We start from the raw sequence: 20,366 nt of genomic DNA on the forward strand, positions 1-20,366 counted from the left end.
TATGGTTAGAAACTGGGGGTGAGGACTCTTTCTCCTTGGGAATTAGGATTCCTCCTGCTCTACACCAAGCTCTTGGTATAGGAATCTGAGTCAGGCACACCTTTATAAACCTGGTAGGGGACTCCACTTACTATTTACTACAGCTTGAATAAACCTGGTAGGAGACTCCACTTACTAGTTACTACAGCTTGAATAAACCTGGTAGGAGACTCCACTTACTACAGCTTGTATAAACCTGGTAGGAGACTCCACTTACTACAGCTTGTATAAACCTGGTAGGAGACTCTACTTACTACAGCTTGTATAAACCTGGTAGGAGACTCCACTTACTAGTTACTACAGCTTGAATAAACCTGGTAGGAGACTCCACTTACTACAGCTTGTATAAACCTGGTAGGAGACTCCACTTACTACAGCTTGTATAAACCTGGTAGGAGACTCTACTTACTACAGCTTGTATAAACCTGGTAGGGGACTCCACTTACTACAGCTTGTATAAACCTGGTAGGAGACTCCACTTACTACTAGGGATGGGTACTGTTCACATTTGAACCGATACGGTACCGGTACCTGTGAATAGATACCGGTACCCATCTGTACCTTTTTTCGGTACTTTAGCCTCTAAAAATGTAATCTACCTACCTCAGTTGTAAAAAGAAAAGAAATCCAAACTTCAAATAACCACATTTTCGACCGTTTTCGGCTTGCCATTGCCCCGACTGCTTTGTTGTTGAATCAAGTCAAATCCTAGGTAAGCGTATATTGTGCATGTGAACATTGACATGAGAAAAAAAAAGTGTAAAAACAAAATATTATTTAAGCGGTATCTCACATGAATCGATACTCGGTAGTACCGACGTGTTTCGGTAAGTACCTTTAAAAGTACCGAATTCGGTACCCATCCCTAGTTACTACAGCTTGTATAAACCTGGTAGAAGACTCCACTTACTACAGCTTGTATAAACCTGGTAGGAGACTCCACTTACTACAGCTTGTATAAACCTGGTAGGAGACTCCACTTACTACAGCTTGTATAAACCTGGTAGGAGACTCCACTTACTAGTTACTACAGCTTGTATAAACCTGGTAGGGGACTCCACTAACTACAGCTTGTATAAACCTGGTAGGAGACTCCACTTACTACAGCTTGTATAAACCTGGTAGGAGACTCCACTACAGCTTGTATAAACCTGGTAGGAGACTCCACTTACTAGTTACTACAGCTTGTATAAACCTGGTAGGGGACTCCACTAACTACAGCTTGTATAAACCTGGTAGGAGACTCCACTTACTACAGCTTATATAAACCTGGTAGGAGACTCCACTTACTACAGCTTGTATAAACCTGGTAGGAGACTCCACTTACTACAGCTTGTATAAACCTGGTAGGAGACTCCACTTACTACAGCTTGTATAAACCTGGTAGGAGACTCCACCTACTACAGCTTGTATAAACCTGGTAGGGGACTCCACTTACTACAGCTTGTATAAACCTGGTAGGGGACTCCACTTACTACAGCTTGTATAAACCTGGTAGGGGACTCCACTTACTAGTTACTACAGCTTGTATAAACCTGGTAGGAGACTCCACTTACTACAGCTTGTATAAACCTGGTAGGGGACTCCACTTACTACAGCTTGTATAAACCTGGTAGGGGACTCCACTTACTACAGCTTGTATAAACCTGGTAGGGGACTCCACTTACTACAGCTTGTATAAACCTGGTAGGGGACTCCACTTACTACAGCTTGTATAAACCTGGTAGGGCATAACAAAAAATATTGTTTGTTTCCTGTTGGTTGTCAGTTAAGGCCATGGGTAGGTAGGGAATTTATTTAATTTAATTTTTTAATTTTATTCTTTCCCACGGCGACTAAGGATAGGGAATTTCTTTATTTAATTAAAATGTTAAAATGTATAAACCTGGTAGGAGACTCCACTTACTACAGCTTATATAAACCTGGTAGGGGACTCCACTTACTAGTTACTACAGCTTGTATAACCCTGGTAGGGGACTCCACTAACTACAGCTTGTATAAACCTGGTAGGGGACTCCACTTACTACAGCTTGTATAAACCTGGTAGGGGACTCCACTACTACAGCATGCATGGTAAATGGCTGCTTTTTTATATAGCGCTTTTATCCAAAGCGCTTTACAATTTGTTACTCACATTTTACCCATTCATTCACACACCGATGGCGGAGGCAACCATGCAAGGTGCCAACCTGCTCATTTTAGACACCCCACTCGATTGATATTCCAAAAACAAAAATAAATATGGCCGGCCCTAACCCTACAGTCTTAATCAATAGTTTATCAATTCTTAACCACACAGCTAGATCTAGGAACTTTCAAAGATTGTATCTACATTGCACAGAGTCTTCAATCTCTGGACCTAAAGATTTCCCTATGGATTTATTCCCAACTGTATTTGACCAGGGACCAGCCATATACAGGAGGGTCTAGCAGCTAGTGCAAGACAGTCAAATATATTCTCTTTATTAATTTATTTTCCATCTATCAGACTCTTCAACAATGTATGTGAAAACACCCCACTTTGTTATAGTAAAAAAATATTATTGCGGCTTCATGGAAAGAAAGAGGAGGGAAAGCTGTGGACACAGAGACATACAACTATGCTGCAACAGAGGAAGGACAACAAGAGAAAACAAAGACAAGAAAAGAAAAGTGACATACTGGTCTCCTGGTGGTCTGTGGGCTCCTCCTTCAGCCCAGTGGCCATATCCGTGGGTGGGTCTAGTGTTTCCTGAACCTCCTCTATTTTAATTATCAGTAGGTCACTCTGTGGATCTGGAACAGAGGGAGACAGAAACTTACAGTGGCATGAAAAAGTATTTGCCTACTTTCTGATTTGCTCTATAATTACACATATGTCACAATATGTTTTTTAATCTTTATACAAAATCTAATACAGGATGTAATTGAGTCCTGAGCCTCTTCTTTCATGATTGATAGGAAGTTGGAGGTAAATCTGGGGCAGAGGGAGACAGCAACTAAGGAAATACTCCAGTATTTAAAGTATTATTATAAATTATTATATTTATATACTGAACTGTATTTAAAATCAAACATACTTCATTTTCCTCCATTACATTTATTTAAGTTAAACAAGAACACTGACCCCTTTAGCTAAGGCTTAAAGGAACACGCCAACCTTTTGGGAAATTCGCTTATTTGCCATCTACCCTGGAGAGATTTAGCCATTTACCCTGTCAAAAGCCCAGTTTTTCAAAAAGCAACAGGGCTTTTGAGGTGATGAAATCACTGAGCCGAAATGTCTAATTATAAAGAAACTTTCCACGTGGTAAATACACAGGTCACAACATGTTTACAGGAAAGTTTTGGAGTTGTATTTGGAGTGTATTTCGTGACTGTTGGGAACTAGGCTACACTGGCACACCTACTTCCAATGAATGACGCTAAGCTAGGCTAACGGTGCGGCTGTTCCCTAAGCCTAATGCATGCACAGAGAAGAAAAGGGTATGTATCTGCTTGTCTAACTCCAGGGTAGATGGCAAATAAGCTAATTTCCCCAAAAGTTGGCGTGTTCCTTTAAAACATTGGTTGCCAACAACGAGATTTCTCATTATTTCTCGCCATGCGTTGGTTGCCAATAATGAGATTTCTCGTAATTTAATCGTTATTTCTTTTATTAATATATTTGTATTGGACTGGAAGTGAATGGTTGACTGGGTCATTTTGTAACGGTAGCTAACGTTAACGTTAACGTCCTCCCGTCCCACTAGACTAAACCCGTGTTTACATGCGCGCGGGAGGGGCTGGAGGGAGCAGACGAGGGAGCAGACGCTGCACCACTGTGTGGGAGTGAGTGCAGCTCCCGGTGTCTGAGACAGAACTCAGCGAATGAGATCGGTTTTGACGATCGGCGAAAATAAAGCATTATCACCGATCACCGATCGCATATTTATACTGATTATCGGCCGATAACGATCGGTGGCCGATCGATCGGGGCATCCACGATATCCATACATTTTTCATCCGTCCAGCCTGACGTTATCATTGGGAATGGCTCTGAGCTCGAAAAGGGCAAATACCGCCCCCTATCGTCTCCCGGATGGTAATGCACATCATTGGATTGGATTGAGTGAAAAACTCCGGTCCAGGGTTTCCCCATCTCTGGCTAGCAGTGTCTGTTACCAGATTCACTGGGGAGGCTCAGAGCAGCTTTCGATTATGCGTTTCGGACTATAACGTTGGATCAATAAACGCGATCAATATTTGGAATGGCGATCAGGAATTAGATTCATCTTTTTGCAGAACATCTGATCTGAGGTAAGGAATGTTACCAGTTTTGGGTTAATCAGAGTTGTTTTTCACAGCGTTCACAACGTGTGTGTGTGTGTGTTTCAAGTTTCAAGTTTCTTTAATAGTTGTCATACAGAAGTACAGAATACTTTTATACAAAATGCTTCTTACTGTTACGCTCCAGAGACTGTGCAAGACAAGATAAGTATGAAATAAAATAACATAGTATAGCATGTAAATTAGAAGTAAAAAAATGAGGTCACAGTGTTCAATATAGACATATGTACAATGTTCGATGCAGAGTAGACATAACTGAGTTACCATATAATATACAATACTGTGTAGTGTACTAATATACAATACTATATAGTGCAAGGCAGAAATAGGATGAGGTGCAATTTAGGTACAATTTTCAGTAGGTGTACGAGTTGTAGTGCAAATCCTTTATCAATAAATATAAAGTGTGTTTGTGTGATCTAAAGTGTGGAGAGTGGGTGCTGCAGTGTGTTGTTTGTTTAAGTGAGTGTGTGCGTGTGGGTGTGTGTGCTGTGAGCATTTGATGGTTGTTGCATAGTGTTTATTGTTCGTTTAGCAGCCTGATGGCCTGTGTGTGTGTGTGTGTGTGCAGGGGAGGAAACTAACTTTTTGGCTTACCAGCCAACTGGCGGGTATCTGATTTTTTTTACCAGCCAAATAGATTTTTTACCAGACAAAAAAAATCGCTAATTGTGATAATTACTTCTTTGTACGTCTTCGTCTAAATTGATTTTCAATCATAGTAAATTAATCACACTGTCTCTACTCTTCAAAATATTACATCATTAAATCACATATTAACATGAAAGAGGGAACTATTCTGGACTGGGTTGGGCTGAACTGGGCAGTGAAAGATGCTGGGTTGGGCTGGTCTAGGTTATACTGAATGAGGAATTGAAAATGAATTGAAAATGGGGGACCCTGATGTAAACAAGACGAAAGTCTTTCTCTGGTCTGCATCCCCTTAACAATTGCATGTATTGAGCCGTACTGTACTGTACCCATTCTGCAATCTGTTAAATAAAGTTTTCATTCATCACAGCTCAACTACTAGGAATGTGTGTCTGACTCTTAAGTGCAGGAAATATTCATCAGAAAGGGGGGACATGATGGAGGGAATGGAAAGAGCAGGTTTGACAGGAGCAGGGTTGAAGGGATTGATTGATTGAAAAGTTTATTAACAGATTGCAGAATGGGTACAGTACAGTTCAATACATACAATTGTTAAGGGGATGCAGACCAGAGAAAGACTTTCGTCTTGTTTACATCAGGGTCCCCCATTTTCAATTCATCATAACATATTGGAGTGTGGAGGAAGTGGACAAGGCATTAAGCAAACAGGACTGAAATGGGGGACCCTGATGTAAACAAGACTAAAGTCCTTCTCTGGTCTGCATCCCCTTAACAATTGTGTGTATTGAGCTGTACTGTATTGTACCCATTCTGCAATCTGTTAATAAAGTTTTCAATCAATCAATACTGGGTTGGGCAGTGAAAGAACCAAGCATTTCACTGTAATGTAATAGCTAAATAAAACAACTTGAACTTGACTTGTTACATTTGCACTCTGGTTGTATGCCAAATGTATTTTGGTTGTACTGTACTTGTGCTGTAAGATGACAATACATTGGAACCGAATCGACAACGCTAGGGGTTCAGCGGGTGTATTCTGAATGCCAAATATGACAACATCACCGTTGTGAAGGGCATATGGGCGAGTGGTGATATGCTGGGAAACCCGGTAATAATAAAATGTCACTCGGCTGCATTTAAGCAAAGCCGCTCAGTATAGTCCACTATGTTGAATGCGCGTTATGGTAGCTTGTTACATGCTAGGTAGCTAGCCGGCTAATGTTGTTGACTTGTCATTCTCATCCGACTCGAAGGAGACGCGTCGCGTGCTGTTGTTCGCCCCCATGTCAGACCGCACCGATATCCGAAAGCGACGACTCTACATGCAATTATTTTCATCCACTCATGTGTTTTTGTAAGTTTGTCTACGTTGTCAAGCCGGCTGCCGGTGGCAGGAGTTTGTAGGTCTGCGCGCAGTCAGTGGTCTGTCCACTTCCCCTAGATGGGCGGCATCTTCTAGAAAACGAGTGTTCATTGGAGGAGGTTAGAGCGCATCTGTACAACGATGATGTTCATTGGTTATGGTCTGATTATTATGTGGCGCAAATGGGAGGAATCAAGGGGGGAGTCAGAGTTCGGTTTGTGTCAGTGAGCGAATCAGCAGATTGCAGAATGATTTTTTTGTTTTGTTTTGTAATTACTAGTACTCGCCAGACTGGCGAGTGCTCTTCATGAATTACTCGCCAAACGTAAAAAATACTCGCAATTGGCGAGTAAAGTGGCCTAATTTCCTCCCCTGTGTGTGTGTGTGTGTGTGTGTGTGTGTGTGTGGCGTTAGGCACGGCACGAATAAATGATATTTCAGCCCGCTTTTGTATTGTGCATAAGAACACAAATACTCTCGATAATCAGGGATGCCCCGATCACGTTTTTTGCCACCGATACCGATCACCGATCGTCTTGAGCCATATCTATATATATATATATATTTTCTTTTTTAATATATATATTATATAATTATACTTGTAGTTGTATTATCTGCGAGACATCGCCACCACGCAACACGTCAAAATGCTCGCTATCTCCACTGTCTGTGTGTATACTCTGCTTTGGTCAAATCACATTCAGCATGCCCTCAGCAGGGTATATCTGCGGCTCTGCAGATATACCCTACTCCCTCAGCTAGCCCCGTTTGTGACTGCAATGCAAGCCGGGGCTCGAATACGCATTGAATCAATGTTATAAGACATTTATATCAGGAGCTATCTGTAGCTACTGCTAGCCGGCTAGATAACGTTAAGACAACGCCTCAGTGAACTATTTAGTTTAATGGGACATTTAGTTTTGAACAGTGAGCTAACGTGAGCTAACGGCGGTATCAATGCACTACTAGACTATTGCTGGAGCATTTGTTGATATCAGGAGCTAGCCGGCTAGATACCGTTAGACAATGCCTCATGTATTAAACTAAAAGTGAATAGTTGACTGGGTATAGCGATAGCTCGGTAGCTAACGTTAGCTCACGGTCGCATGCACTAGACTAGAGCAGAGGAGCCTCCTCTGTGTTTACACGGGTAAGGGAGGGGCAGGAGGAGGAGGAGCGGCAGTTTGCAGCTCTGTGTGTCTGAGAGCGAGTGAGATCTCCGCTAAGAATTGGATCATGTTTTTCGATCGGTTTTCACGATCGGCGAAAATAAAGCATTATCGGAATTCACCGATCTCATATTTATACTGAATATCGGCCGATACCGATCGCTGGCCGATCGATGGGGGCATCCCTATCGATAATCTAGCGTTTATTTGAAAACTATTCATAAATCAGCCGGAAAATGACAACGTGTTTTGTGTATTCCAGTAAATGGCTATTATCGCATAATTTAAGATATCGTTTAATCGCTGGCAAATGTGCTCGTCCTCCCATTGATTAACGTGCTGGCATCCAAGCGATAAATAGTCATATCCGGCTAGCACACAATGTGTTAATATATCACAGTTAGGATCCCTTTTATCAGCTTTGTTCTCCTGCTTGCTATTCAATCCTGCTTGCTATTCAATCAAGCAGGACAAAGGTGTTCCATTTATAAAAGAGATACCAGAATAAAGTGCTCCAAATAGTTAATGAGAGGAGAGAAAGCTATGGAGACAAAGACAGAGGCATATACAAACATGCTGGAGCAGAGGAAGGAGAAGACTAAATCAAGATAAGAGAAAGAAACAACATACTGATATCCTGGTGGTCTGTGGGCTCCTCCTTCATCTCAAAGGAAGTATCCTTGGGTGACTCTAGCACGTCCTGATCTTCTTTTTTAATAATCAGTAGGTCTCTGGGTGGATCTGGGACAGAGGAAAACACATGCTGATTCTCCAACATACAAGTCTTTATGTACTTCTGGGTCTGGAGTCTAAAGTATCTTCAGTAGGAAGTATTGGTCTGACTTACAGAGGTCCTGCTGGTCTGATTCCTCCTTCATTCTAGCAGGTGTGATCTTGGTCGTCTTCTACTGGAACTGGAGTTTTGCTACAAGGAGAAATGCAGACGGTCACAGAAAGCCCAGACTGTAGATCCAAGCCTGGAACTGACTGGTCAGCAGGACACATATAGAGGCCTCTCTCCACCAATCACATCACAGTATGAAGGGGAAAAGAATGAGAACTGTATCCGATTACATAAATGCAGGACTTCATTTATGCCAGGACCTGCCAGATTGGGACCGGCACCCATTTGATCGGATCCAGCACCTCTTCCGTCATAATCTTTAGTGTAATTTAATGATTTAGTGTAAAACTGTGTAAGATATAATGATATGTGTTCTTTGTTCTGTCATTCTTTTATTTCACATTAAAGTTACTCACATGTTTAAGTAGGCATTGCTTAGTAGACTATTTTGGCTTAAAGCGACAATCTAAATCAGATCAACGTTGTTGAGAAAGTCACTCTAGTCACACAGTGAGGCCTGCCCTGAGCGCTAGCAAAACTACTGCTGACTGCCTGAAGTAGGCAACTCTCATCAACACAGTGGAGAAATGAAAATGGTAAAAAGTCGTAGGCCTATTTGTTTTTTTATTTGCTTTTTCAAACCAGTTGAACCCTTTCAGGCCAAAGAGTCAACAGGCTGGTGATAGTTCATGGATAATTTATTAATAAAGGACACAGTAGGTCTGTTCAAGACCCTGGGAACAGGGAGCGAAATAAACTTTTTGACTCACCTGCCAGTGGCGGGTAGATGGGAAGAGTCTACCCGCCAAGCATATTTCTTACCTGCCAAATTTTTTTTGATTAAAAAAAATATATATATATATTTTATATAAAAAAAATTTTTAAATAAAATATATATTATATAATCATACTTGTAGTTGTATTATCTGCGAGACATCGCCACCACGCAATAAGTCAAAATGCTTGCTATCTGCAAACAGCTCCACTGTCTGTGTGTATACTTGAGTAGCCTCCAGCTCCAGCAAGGATTCTCCGGCCCTGCAGCTAGACCCTATATTCAGCTAGACCCTACATTCAGCATGCAAGGATTCTCCGGCGATGCAGCTGGACCCTATTTATAACGTTACGGTTCATTTGTCAAATCACATTCAACATGCCCTCAGCTAGAATACGCATTCAATCAATGTTATAAGACATTGATATCAGGAGCTATCTGTAGCTACTGCTAGCCCGGTAGATAACGTTAAGACAATTTAGTTTACTGGGACAGATCGATCTAACGTGAGCTAGCTAACGCGAGCTAGCTAACGAGGAAACGGAGGTATTAATTATGCACTCGAGTCGACTATTGCTGGAGCATTTGTTGATATCAGTAGCTAGCCAGCTAGATACCGTTAGACAATGCCTCGTCATGTATTAAACTAAAAGTGAATAGTTGACTGGGTCATTGTTTAAACAGTAACGGTAGCTCATGGAGGTCCGGTCTAGACTAGAGCAGACTGCCTGTGTTGACATGAGCACTGCGAGCAGAAGCCCTTAGCCAATAGTATCCCGCTGCAGGGCTGGGCGGATATGACTCGTTGCCACGGTTTTCTTCAAAATAAGAGTATCATACGAACCTAATTGTTGCTAACTGACGGAGCCATCGATATTATGACTGGAGATGCGCTTGGGGCGGAAATGAGACCCGCACAGATTTTCAAAATAAGAGTATCGTTATGAACTACACGTCCACACGCCACACGGCGGGCAGGGCTCTCAGTGGCAAGCGCCCAGGGAGCGAAATTAACTTTTTGACTCACCGGCCAGTGGCGGGTAGATGGGAAGAGTCTACCCGCCAAGCATATTTCTTACCTGCCAAAAAATGTTTGATTAAAAAATATATATATATATATTTTATATAATTTTTTTTTTTTAATAAAATATATATTATATAATCATACTTGTAGTTGTATTATCTGCGAGACATCGCCACCACGCAATAAGTCAAAATGCTTGCTATCTGCAAACAGCTCCACTGTCTGTGTGTGTATACTTGAGTAGCCTCCAGCTCCAGCAAGGATTCTCCGGCCCTGCAGCTAGACCCTATATTCAGCTAGACCCTACATTCAGCATGCAAGGATTCTCCGGCGATGCAGCTGGACCCATTTATAACGTTACTGTTCTTGTGTCAAATCACATTCAACATGCCCTCAGCTAGAATACGCATTCAATCAATGTTATAAGACATTGATATCAAGAGCTATCTGTAGCTACTGCTAGCCCGGTAGATAACGTTAAGACAATTTAGTTTACTGGGACAGATCGACTAACGTGAGCTAGCTAACGCGAGCTAACGAGGGAACGGAGGTATTATGCACTCGAGTCGACTATTGCTGGAGCATTTGTTGATATCAGCAGCTATCAGTAGCTAGCCAGCTAGATACCGTTAGACAATGCCTCGTCATGTATTAAACTAAAAGTGAATAGTTGACTGGGTCATTGTTTAAACAGTAACGGTAGCTCATGGAGGTCCGGTCTAGACTAGAGCAGACTGCCTGTGTTGACATGAGCACTGCGAGCAGAAGCCCTTAGCCAATAGTATCCCGCTGCAGGGCTGGGCGGATATGACTCGTTGCCACGGTTTTCTTCAAAATAAGAGTATCATACGAACCTAATTGTTGCTAACTGACGGAGCCATCGATATTATGACTGGAGATGCGCTTGGGGCGGAAATGAGACCCGCACAGATTTTCAAAATAAGAGTATCGTTATGAACTACACGTCCACACGCCACACGGCGGGCAGGGCTCTCAGTGGCAAGCGCCCAGGGAGCGAAATTAACTTTTTGACTCACCGGCCAGTGGCGGGTAGATGGGAAGAGTCTACCCGCCAAGCATATTTCTTACCTGCCAAAAAATTTTTGATTAAAAAATATATATATATATATTTTATATAATTTTTTTTTTTAATAAAATATATATTATATAATCATACTTGTAGTTGTATTATCTGCGAGACATCGCCACCACGCAATAAGTCAAAATGCTTGCTATCTGCAAACAGCTCCACTGTCTGTGTGTGTATACTTGAGTAGCCTCCAGCTCCAGCAAGGATTCTCCGGCCCTGCAGCTAGACCCTATATTCAGCTAGACCCTACATTCAGCATGCAAGGATTCTCCGGCGATGCAGCTGGACCCATTTATAACGTTACTGTTCTTGTGTCAAATCACATTCAACATGCCCTCAGCTAGAATACGCATTCAATCAATGTTATAAGACATTGATATCAGGAGCTATCTGTAGCTACTGCTAGCCCGGTAGATAACGTTAAGACAATTTAGTTTACTGGGACAGATCGACTAACGTGAGCTAGCTAACGCGAGCTAACGAGGGAACGGAGGTATTATGCACTCGAGTCGACTATTGCTGGAGCATTTGTTGATATCAGCAGCTATCAGTAGCTAGCCAGCTAGATACCGTTAGACAATGCCTCGTCATGTATTAAACTAAAAGTGAATAGTTGACTGGGTCATTGTTTAAACAGTAACGGAGGTCCGCTCTTCTAGAGCAGACTGCCTGTGTTGACATGAGCACTGCGAGCAGAAGCCCTTAGCCAATAGTATCCCGCTGCAGGGCTGGGCGGATATGACTCGTTGCCACGTTTTTTTTCAAAATAAGAGTATCATACAAACCTAATTGTTGCTAACTGCCAGAGCCATCGATATTATGACTGGAGATGCGCTTGGGGCGGAAATGAGACCCGCACAGATTTTCAAAATAAGAGTATCGTTATGAACTTGATTGATTACACGTCACACGGCGGGCAGCCCTCTAAGTGTCAAGCGCCAACGGTAAAAACTGACCGCCCCTGGCGGGCGGCGGGCTTTAGTTTCGGTCCCTGCAAGCGCCAAAGGTAAAAACTGAGCGCCCCTGGCGGGCGGCAGGCTTTAATTTCGCCCCCTGTCTGTGCAGGTCTCATTTCCGCCGCAAGTGCATCTCCAGTCATAATATCGATGGCTCCGGCAGTTAGTAACATTCGGTTCGTATGATACTCTTATTTTGAAAAAAAACGTGGCAACGAGTCATATCCGCCCAGCCCTGCAGCGGGATACTATTGGCTTCTGCTCGTATCAACACAGAGGCAGTCTGCTCTAGTCTAGAGCGGACCTCCATGAGCTACCGTTACTGTTTAAACAATGACCCAGTCAACTATTCACTTTTAGTTTAATACATGACGAGGCATTGTCTAACGGTATCTAGCTGGCTAGCTACTGATAGCTGCTGATATCAACAAATGCTCCAGCTAGGCCTGCCACGATAACACATTTTGCTGGGCGATTAATTGCCCCCGAAAATATCGCGATAAGCGATATTATTGCGACCGGTTAGAGAATTTTTTTTGAGAAATGTATTTCCCAAAACTTTAATTTTGAAGCCCACCGCTCCGTCTTTTCCGGTGTTTTAGACTTTTATTTTGAAGCCCACCGACCGGACCGGAAGTATTGTTGTGATTATCCTAAGCAGAAACTATGAGCCGACAACTTGTCTCGTCCGATTCTGTTTTTGAGCTAATGATAAAACAAATTGTTGGTGAACAACTAACTTTAGGTTAGTTTTAACGTTAGCTACTAACGTTAGATGCAGCTACTACAGGCAATCAACGATGAGGAGGAAGCGTCAAAGCAGTATATAATAGAATAGCTGTGGTGCGTAAGCACTGCAGCACGACTCGAAACTACCGGAGTGTTATAATAAATTAATTCATGTTTAACTTGTCCCCGTGTCCAGTCCTTTGACTAGCCCCACCCGTTCATTGTAAACAATGATGCATGTAATTGTATTAACGTTATTCTGTGTTGTACTTGTAGCTATGCTATACGTTGTATTTCGTTTGTTAGCTATTTAGCTAATGTTGTTAGCATGGAATGAGAATCAAAGCTCTATCTTTCATCTTTATTTAGCAGTCCAGTTTCTCCGGGCAGTAGCGAGTAACTACTTGGGTCTAAAAATAGCTAACGTTACACTACAAATAATGCTACTTGGTTAAAAGGAGCAACACTATTGAGAAATGTAGTTAAGCTATGTGACGTTGCCCCACGGAGCTCCCGTGCTGTACTCTAGTAACGTCAGCGGCCCGCCTCCCAACACGGACAGTGACTGACAAGGGGCACTGGTTCCGCCTCATTAAAACAAACGCGCAAATAGCAATTAATCGCGCCCGTCAAAATCATTGCATTCATTTTAATTATCGCAGCAATTAATCGATTTATTGCTTATCGCGGCAGGCCTAGCTCCAGCAATAGTCGACTCGAGTGCATAATACCTCCGTTCCCTCGTTAGCTAGCTCACGTTAGCTAGCTCACGTTAGCTCTATATGTCCCAGTAAACTAAATTGTCTTAACGTTATCTAGCGGGCTAGCAGTAGCTACAGATAGCTCCTGATATCAATGTCTTATAACATTGATTCAATGCGTATTCTAGCTGAGGGCTTGATTAATGTGATTTGACCAAAGAACCGTAACATTATACCAATAGGGTCCAGCTGCAGCGCCGGGGAATCCTTGCATGCTGAATGTAGGGTCTAGCGGTAGCGCCGGAGAATCCTTGCTGGAGCTGGAGGCTACTCAAGTATACACACAGACAGTGGAGCTGTTTGCAGATAGCGAGCATTTTGACTTATTGCGTGGTGGCGATGTCTCGCAGATAATACAACTACAAGTATGATTATATAATATATATTTTATTAAAAAAAATTATATAAAATATATATATATTCTTTTTTAATCAAAAAAAATTTGGCAGGTAAGAAATATGCTTGGCGGGTAGATTCTTCCCATCTACCCGCCACTGGCCGGTGAGTCAAAAAGTTAATTTCGTGCCCTGCCTGCAAATAAGGGGAACTTCTCCATAGACAAATAGAGATGGCGAGGGATGGTAAATTATGAATTTAACCATGGCGATCAAAGTGTTAATTTTTATTTTTATTAATATTTTTTTTAATTTATTTTTTCAAAAGAAAAGAGGCATAGAAGCGTGGCTAACGCTAATGGCACGCATACCAGAGGCTAACTGCCTACGAAAACAGGCACTGAAAGAGGATTTCACCCATCTAATGAACACACTATACTAGACAAATATCAAGATGTATCCATCAGTGGACCAATTGCATGCTTTTGCAGAGGACAAGAAGCCTTCAGTCGACTCCTTCAGACATTAAGCACCCCCACAGCCCAAATGGAATGATTAAAAAAAGAAAAAAATTAAAAATTAAAAATATTATTATTATAATTTTTTTTAAGTCGACCAATAGTCGACTAACGGCAAATTTTGGCCAATCCTAGTCGACCATCCAAATCCTTAGTCGGGGACAGCCAGACATCTCCGTTCCCCGACGTCAGATTTTCTAAGTCGCTATGGTAACAGATCAGAAAGTTTGAACCTGCTCCGGAGCAGGGTTTAGTTCAGTTAGCTGGGTGAACCATGGCCACACCCTCGCAAAGAAATGCCAGCTCGCTTCCTGAAATAATTCTCACAGTCTAGATCCCATTATACCATTCTGAATTATGTTTTTGTGAAATGTAAAATAATAGACATAACATGCTGATAATAAATCATATTCAGCCTATGAATTTACTTTGTCCTATATATAAGGATGGGAATCGAAAACCGGTTCCCGTTGGGAGCCGGTTCCTAATTATCCGATTCCTGGAATCGCATGCCTCCGTGACTATCGATTCCCTTATCGCTGCCAGGTTTTTCTGACAGTTGCGCATTTTAAAACAATAACGTTAGCGCCACGCATGTAGCCATGGCAGACTATTTGATTCCTTAAGGGCTCGAAATTGACTGGGTTTTGGTCATATGCTCCCGAAATGCTCCCGCTGTTTGGCTGCTTCCAGGGGAGGAAATTAGGCCACTTTACTCGCCAAATGCGAGTATTTATTACGTTTGGCGAGTAATTCATGAAGAGCACTCGCCAGTCTGGCGAGTACTAGTAATTACAAAACAAAACAAAAAAATCATTCTGCAATCTGCTGATTCGCTCACTGGCACAAGCCGAACTCTGACTCCCCCCTTGATTCCTCCCATTTGCGCCTCATAATAATCCAACCATAACCAATGAACATCATCGTTGTACAGATGCGCTCTAAGCTCCTCCAATGAACACTCGTTTTCTAGAAGATGCCACCCATCTAGGGGAAGTGGACAGATCACTGCGCGCGTACCTACAGACTCCTGCCACCGGCTTGACAACGTAGACAAACTTAGACAAAAACACATCAGTGGATGAAAATAATTGCATGTAGAGTCGTCGCTTTCGGATATAAGTGCGGTCTGTCTGACATGGGGGCGAACAACAGCATGCGACGTGTCTCCTTCGAGTCGGATGAGAATGACAAGTGGGCATGAGGCTCACTCAAGTCAACCAGCATTAGCCGGCTAGCTACCTAGCATGTAACAAGCTACCATAACGCGCGTTCAACATAGTGGACTATACTGAACGGCTTTGCTTAAATGCAGCCGAGTGACATTTTATTATTACCGGGTTTCCCCCCATATCACCACTCGCCCATATGCCCTTCACAACGGTGATGTTGTCATACTTGGCATTCAGAATACACCTGCTGAACCCCTAGCGTTGTCGATTCGGTTCCAATGTATTGTCATCTTACAGCACAAGTACAGTACAACCAGAATACGTTTGGAATACAACCAGAGTGCAAATGTAACAAGTCAAGTTCAAGTTGTTTTATTTAGCTATTCCATTACAGTGAAATGCTTGGTTCTTTCACTGCCCAACTCAGTCCAACCTAAACCAGCCCAACCCAGTATAACCTAGACCAGCCCAACCCAGCATCTTTCACTGCCCAGTTCAGCCCAACCCAGTCCAGAATAGTTCCCTCTTTCTTGTTAATATGTGATTTAATGATGTAATATTTTGAAGAGTAGAGACAGTGTGATTAATTTACTATGATTGAAAATCAATTTAGACGAAGACGTACAAAGAAGTAATTATCACAATTAGCGATTTTTTTTGTCTGGTAAAAAGTCTGTTTGGCTGGTAAAAAAAAATCAGATACTCGCCAGTTGGCTGGTAAGCCAGAAAGTTAGTTTCCTCCCCTGGCTGCTTCTATGTGCAGTGAAAACTACTCCAATGCTTTAGAACCTAGTGATTTCAGGGCTGTACAGTGCAAGATATATATCGCACGTGCTACAGCAACAGCGGTCTGTGCGATGAATGGATTTACTTCAGTAGCACTGGTGCGATAGGCATTCGGTTCATATCGATACTCTTATTTTGAAAATCCTGTCGTGGGTCTCATTTCCGCCTAAGCGCAGCTACAGTTTTTGTATTTTTCGGACATGGGCGCTCAACAATAAATGACAATCAGAAATGTCAAGTTGCATGTTGTTATTCTAACCAGCTTAGTTCTGTTGCATTTCCAGGGAGCGAAATTAACTTTTTGACTCACCGGCCAGTGGCGGGTAGATGGGAAAAATCTACCCGCCAAGCATATTTCTTACCTGCCAACTTTTTTTGATTAAAAAAATAATAATTATTATTTTATATAAAAAAAATACTTTTTTTTAATAAAATATATATATTATATAATCATACTTGTAGTTGTATTATCTGCGAGACATCGCCACCTCGCTGTCTGCAAACAGCTCCACTGTCTGTGTGTATACTCGAGTGGCCTCCAGCTCCAGCAAGGATTCTCCGGCGCTGCAGCTGGACCCTAAACTCTTACATTCAGCATGAAAGGATTCTCCTGCGCTGCACCTGGACCCTAGTCAGCAGCCTTCATGCGATGTAAGCCAGGGGCTCGAATACGCATGTTGTAGGACATTGATGTCAGGAGCTTTCTGTAGCTACTGCTGGATGGCGTTGGGACAACGCCTCTGAACTATTTAGTTTACTGGGACATTTCGTAGTGACTAGTGAGCTACCTAGCCAACGGAGGTATTATGCACTGGACTATTGCTGGAGCATTTGTTTATGTCGGGAGCTATCCGTAGCTAGCCGGCTGGATAACGTTACACAATGCCTCATGTATTAAACTAAGTGAATAGTTGACTGGGTCATTTTGTAATGGTAGCTAACGTTATCTCACAAAGGTCCCACACTGACTAGACTAATGTCACGGTGACTGTCGGAGGCAATAGCCTCTGTTTACATGCAGGCATACAGAAACAGGTGGGGAGGGGTAGCAGCAGCAGCAGCAGCAGCAGCAGCAGTGCGCGGTGACTGTCGGAGGCAATAGCCTCTGTTTACATGCAGGCATACAGAAACAGGTGGGGAGGGGTAGCAGCAGCAGCAGCAGTGCGCGGTGACTGTCGGAGGCAATAGCCTCTGTTTACATGCAGGCATACAGAAACAGGTGGGGAGTATAGGAGCAGCAGCAGCAGCAGTGCGCGGTGCGGTGCATGTCTGTGCTGAGACAGCGAGTGAGAACTCCGCTAAAGAATTGGATCATGATTTTCGGTTTTCACATGACTATTTGATTGCCCGCAACACGGCGGTCAGAGCTCTCAGTGGGAGGCGCCAAACGTAAAAACTGAGCGCAAATGGCGGGTGGCGCTCTCTGGTTTCGGTCCCTGTGCATTTCCAATTTATTTATTTAAATTATAAATTAATCAGGAATCGATAAGGGAATCGATAAAGAATCGGATCGATAAGCAGAATCGATAATGGAATCGTATAGATAAAATCCTATCAATTCCCATCCCTACCTATAGGGCTGCAACGATTAGTCGACATAATCGACGACGTCGATTATAAAAAATCGTCGACGAGAAATTGTTGCGTCGATTAGTCATTAAAAAAAAAAAAAAAAAACGTTATTTAATTTTTTTTTTTTTTTTTTTTTTTTTTTGTGCACTACCTATCTTTGTGAGAGTGGCTTCTCAGGGTTCCAGACAACATCATAACATGATGATCCCATAGCAAATTTTGGACATTGAAAACATTGTTCCCCTGCAGGAGATGATGATCAGACTAGACACACAATACATTACACACGCACTCCTCTCACTCACACACAGCGATCAGAGTAAGACACACACATACACACTCCTCTCACTCACACACAGCGATCAGAGTAAGACACACACACATACACACTCCTCTCACTCACACACAGCGATCAGAGTAAGACACACACACATTCACACTCCTCTCTCTCACACACAGCGATCAGAGTAAGACACACACACATTCACACTCCTCTCACTCACACACAGCGATCAGAGTAAGACACACACAGATACACAAATTACACAGTACACACCTCTCACTCACACAGCGATCAGAGTAAGACACACACACAAATTACACAGTACACACACTCCTCTCACTCACACAGCGATCAGAGTAAGACACACACACATTACACACACACACACGGACTCCTCTCACACACAGCAAACAAAAGTTATTTAAAGTACACTTCCACTTTAATTTGTATTATTTAATTTATTTATCTTGTTATGAGTGATTGCTGTATTGTTCTTCAAATACATTTTCATTTAAAGTGGCTTAAAGATCCAAATTAAAATGTTTCATGAGTCATTATTTTAATTTGCTATGGGATCATCATGTTATGATGTTGTTGTTTGGTCCTGACAAGAGTCTCAAAGTCTGGGGTGATGGTAGACAAGCAACTCTGAGGTCATGCTCAATGTCCAATCTGTTCCTCTGCTCTGTCTTCAGCTGGACCAGAGCTGAGAAGCCACTTTCACAAAGATAGGTAATAATAAAAAAAAAAAAAAAAAAAAAAAAATCCTTTTTAATTTTTTTTGTTGTTGTTTACATTGGTTTTCGATTAGTCGACTAGTCGAAAAAATAATCGGCAGATTAGTCGACTACCAAATTAGTCATTAGTTGCAGCCCTACCTACCTATATAATGCACGTCATATTTATACGGATACAAGTTTCTTTAATAGTTGTCATACAGAAGTACAGAATACTTTTATACAAAATGCTTCTTACTGTTACGCTCCAGAGACTGTGCTAGACAAGATAAGTATGAAATAAAATAAAATAGCATGTAAAATAGAAGTAAAAATAGAAGTCACAGTGTTCAGTATAGACAATCATATGTACAATGTTCGATGCAGAATAGAAGTAACTGAGTTACCATACAATATACAATATACTATGCAATGTACTAATATACAATACTATATAGTGCAAAGCAGAAATGGGATGAGGTACAATTTAGGTACAATTTACAGTAAGGTGTACGAGTTGTAGTGCAAATCCTTTACCAAAAAATATAAAGTGTGTTTAGGTGATCTAAAGTGTGGAGAGTGGGTGCTGCAGTGTGTTGTTTGTTTAAAGTGAGTGTGTCCGTGTGGATGTGTGTGCTGTGTGCATTTGATGGTTGTTGCATAGTGTTTATTGTTCGTTGAGCAGCCTGATGGCCTGGGGATAGAAGCTTCTTCTGAGTCTTTCTGTGCTCGCCATGAGACTCCGGTATCGCTTGCCTGACCGCAGCAGTTCAAAGAGGCAGTTGTTTGGGTGGCTGGAGTCCTTGATGATTCTCTTAGCCCCCGCTCGCGATCGTGACACACAGTTATTTTAATAACAGACTAAACGGATCATTGCAAATGTGAATCCCGCGGGCATACTTTTAATGAATGAAACCTATCGGGCGTTTGGCTCTGATTAGTTTAATATTCTTCGCTGTGTATTTGCTTAACGGAGCGCCCGGATTGTGTTTCATTCAAGCATATGAAGCGTCTATGCACGGATTGTGGATATGAATTATGAGGAATCTGAATCTGTGCCTGGAGTAGGCCTGCCACGATAACACATTTTGCTGGGCGATTAATTGCCCCCGAAAATATCGCGATAAGCGATATTATTGCGACCGGTTAGAGAATTTTTTTTTGAGAAATTTATTTCCCCAAACTTTTATTTTGAAGCCCACCGCTCCGTCTTTTCCGGTGTTTTAGACTTTTATTTTGAAGCCCACCGACCGGAGCGGAAGTATTGTTGTTATTATCCTAGCAGCATCTATGAGCGGCCAACTTGTCTCGTCC

General features: G+C 42.2%; 1 protein-coding gene across 1 annotated transcript in view; it reads right to left on the reverse strand.

The window, feature by feature from the left end:
• The window catches only part of LOC311233968 (uncharacterized protein), a 103,123-nt gene that overhangs the window by 70,449 nt on the left and 12,308 nt on the right, over positions 1–20,366 (reverse strand). Inside the window, exons 2-4 of the mRNA XM_084321037.1 lie at positions 8,339–8,416; positions 8,122–8,232; positions 2,701–2,814 (exon numbers count right to left, since the gene is read on the reverse strand). Coding sequence (XP_084177163.1) covers positions 2,701–2,814; positions 8,122–8,232; positions 8,339–8,369 — 256 coding nt within the window. The 5' untranslated portion in view covers positions 8,370–8,416. The remainder of the gene's footprint in view (positions 1–2,700; positions 2,815–8,121; positions 8,233–8,338; positions 8,417–20,366) is intronic.

This window comes from Notolepis coatsorum (assembly GCF_963971535.1).
Source record: "Notolepis coatsorum genome assembly, chromosome: 9".
Taxonomy (NCBI): Eukaryota; Metazoa; Chordata; class Actinopteri; order Aulopiformes; family Paralepididae; genus Notolepis; species Notolepis coatsorum.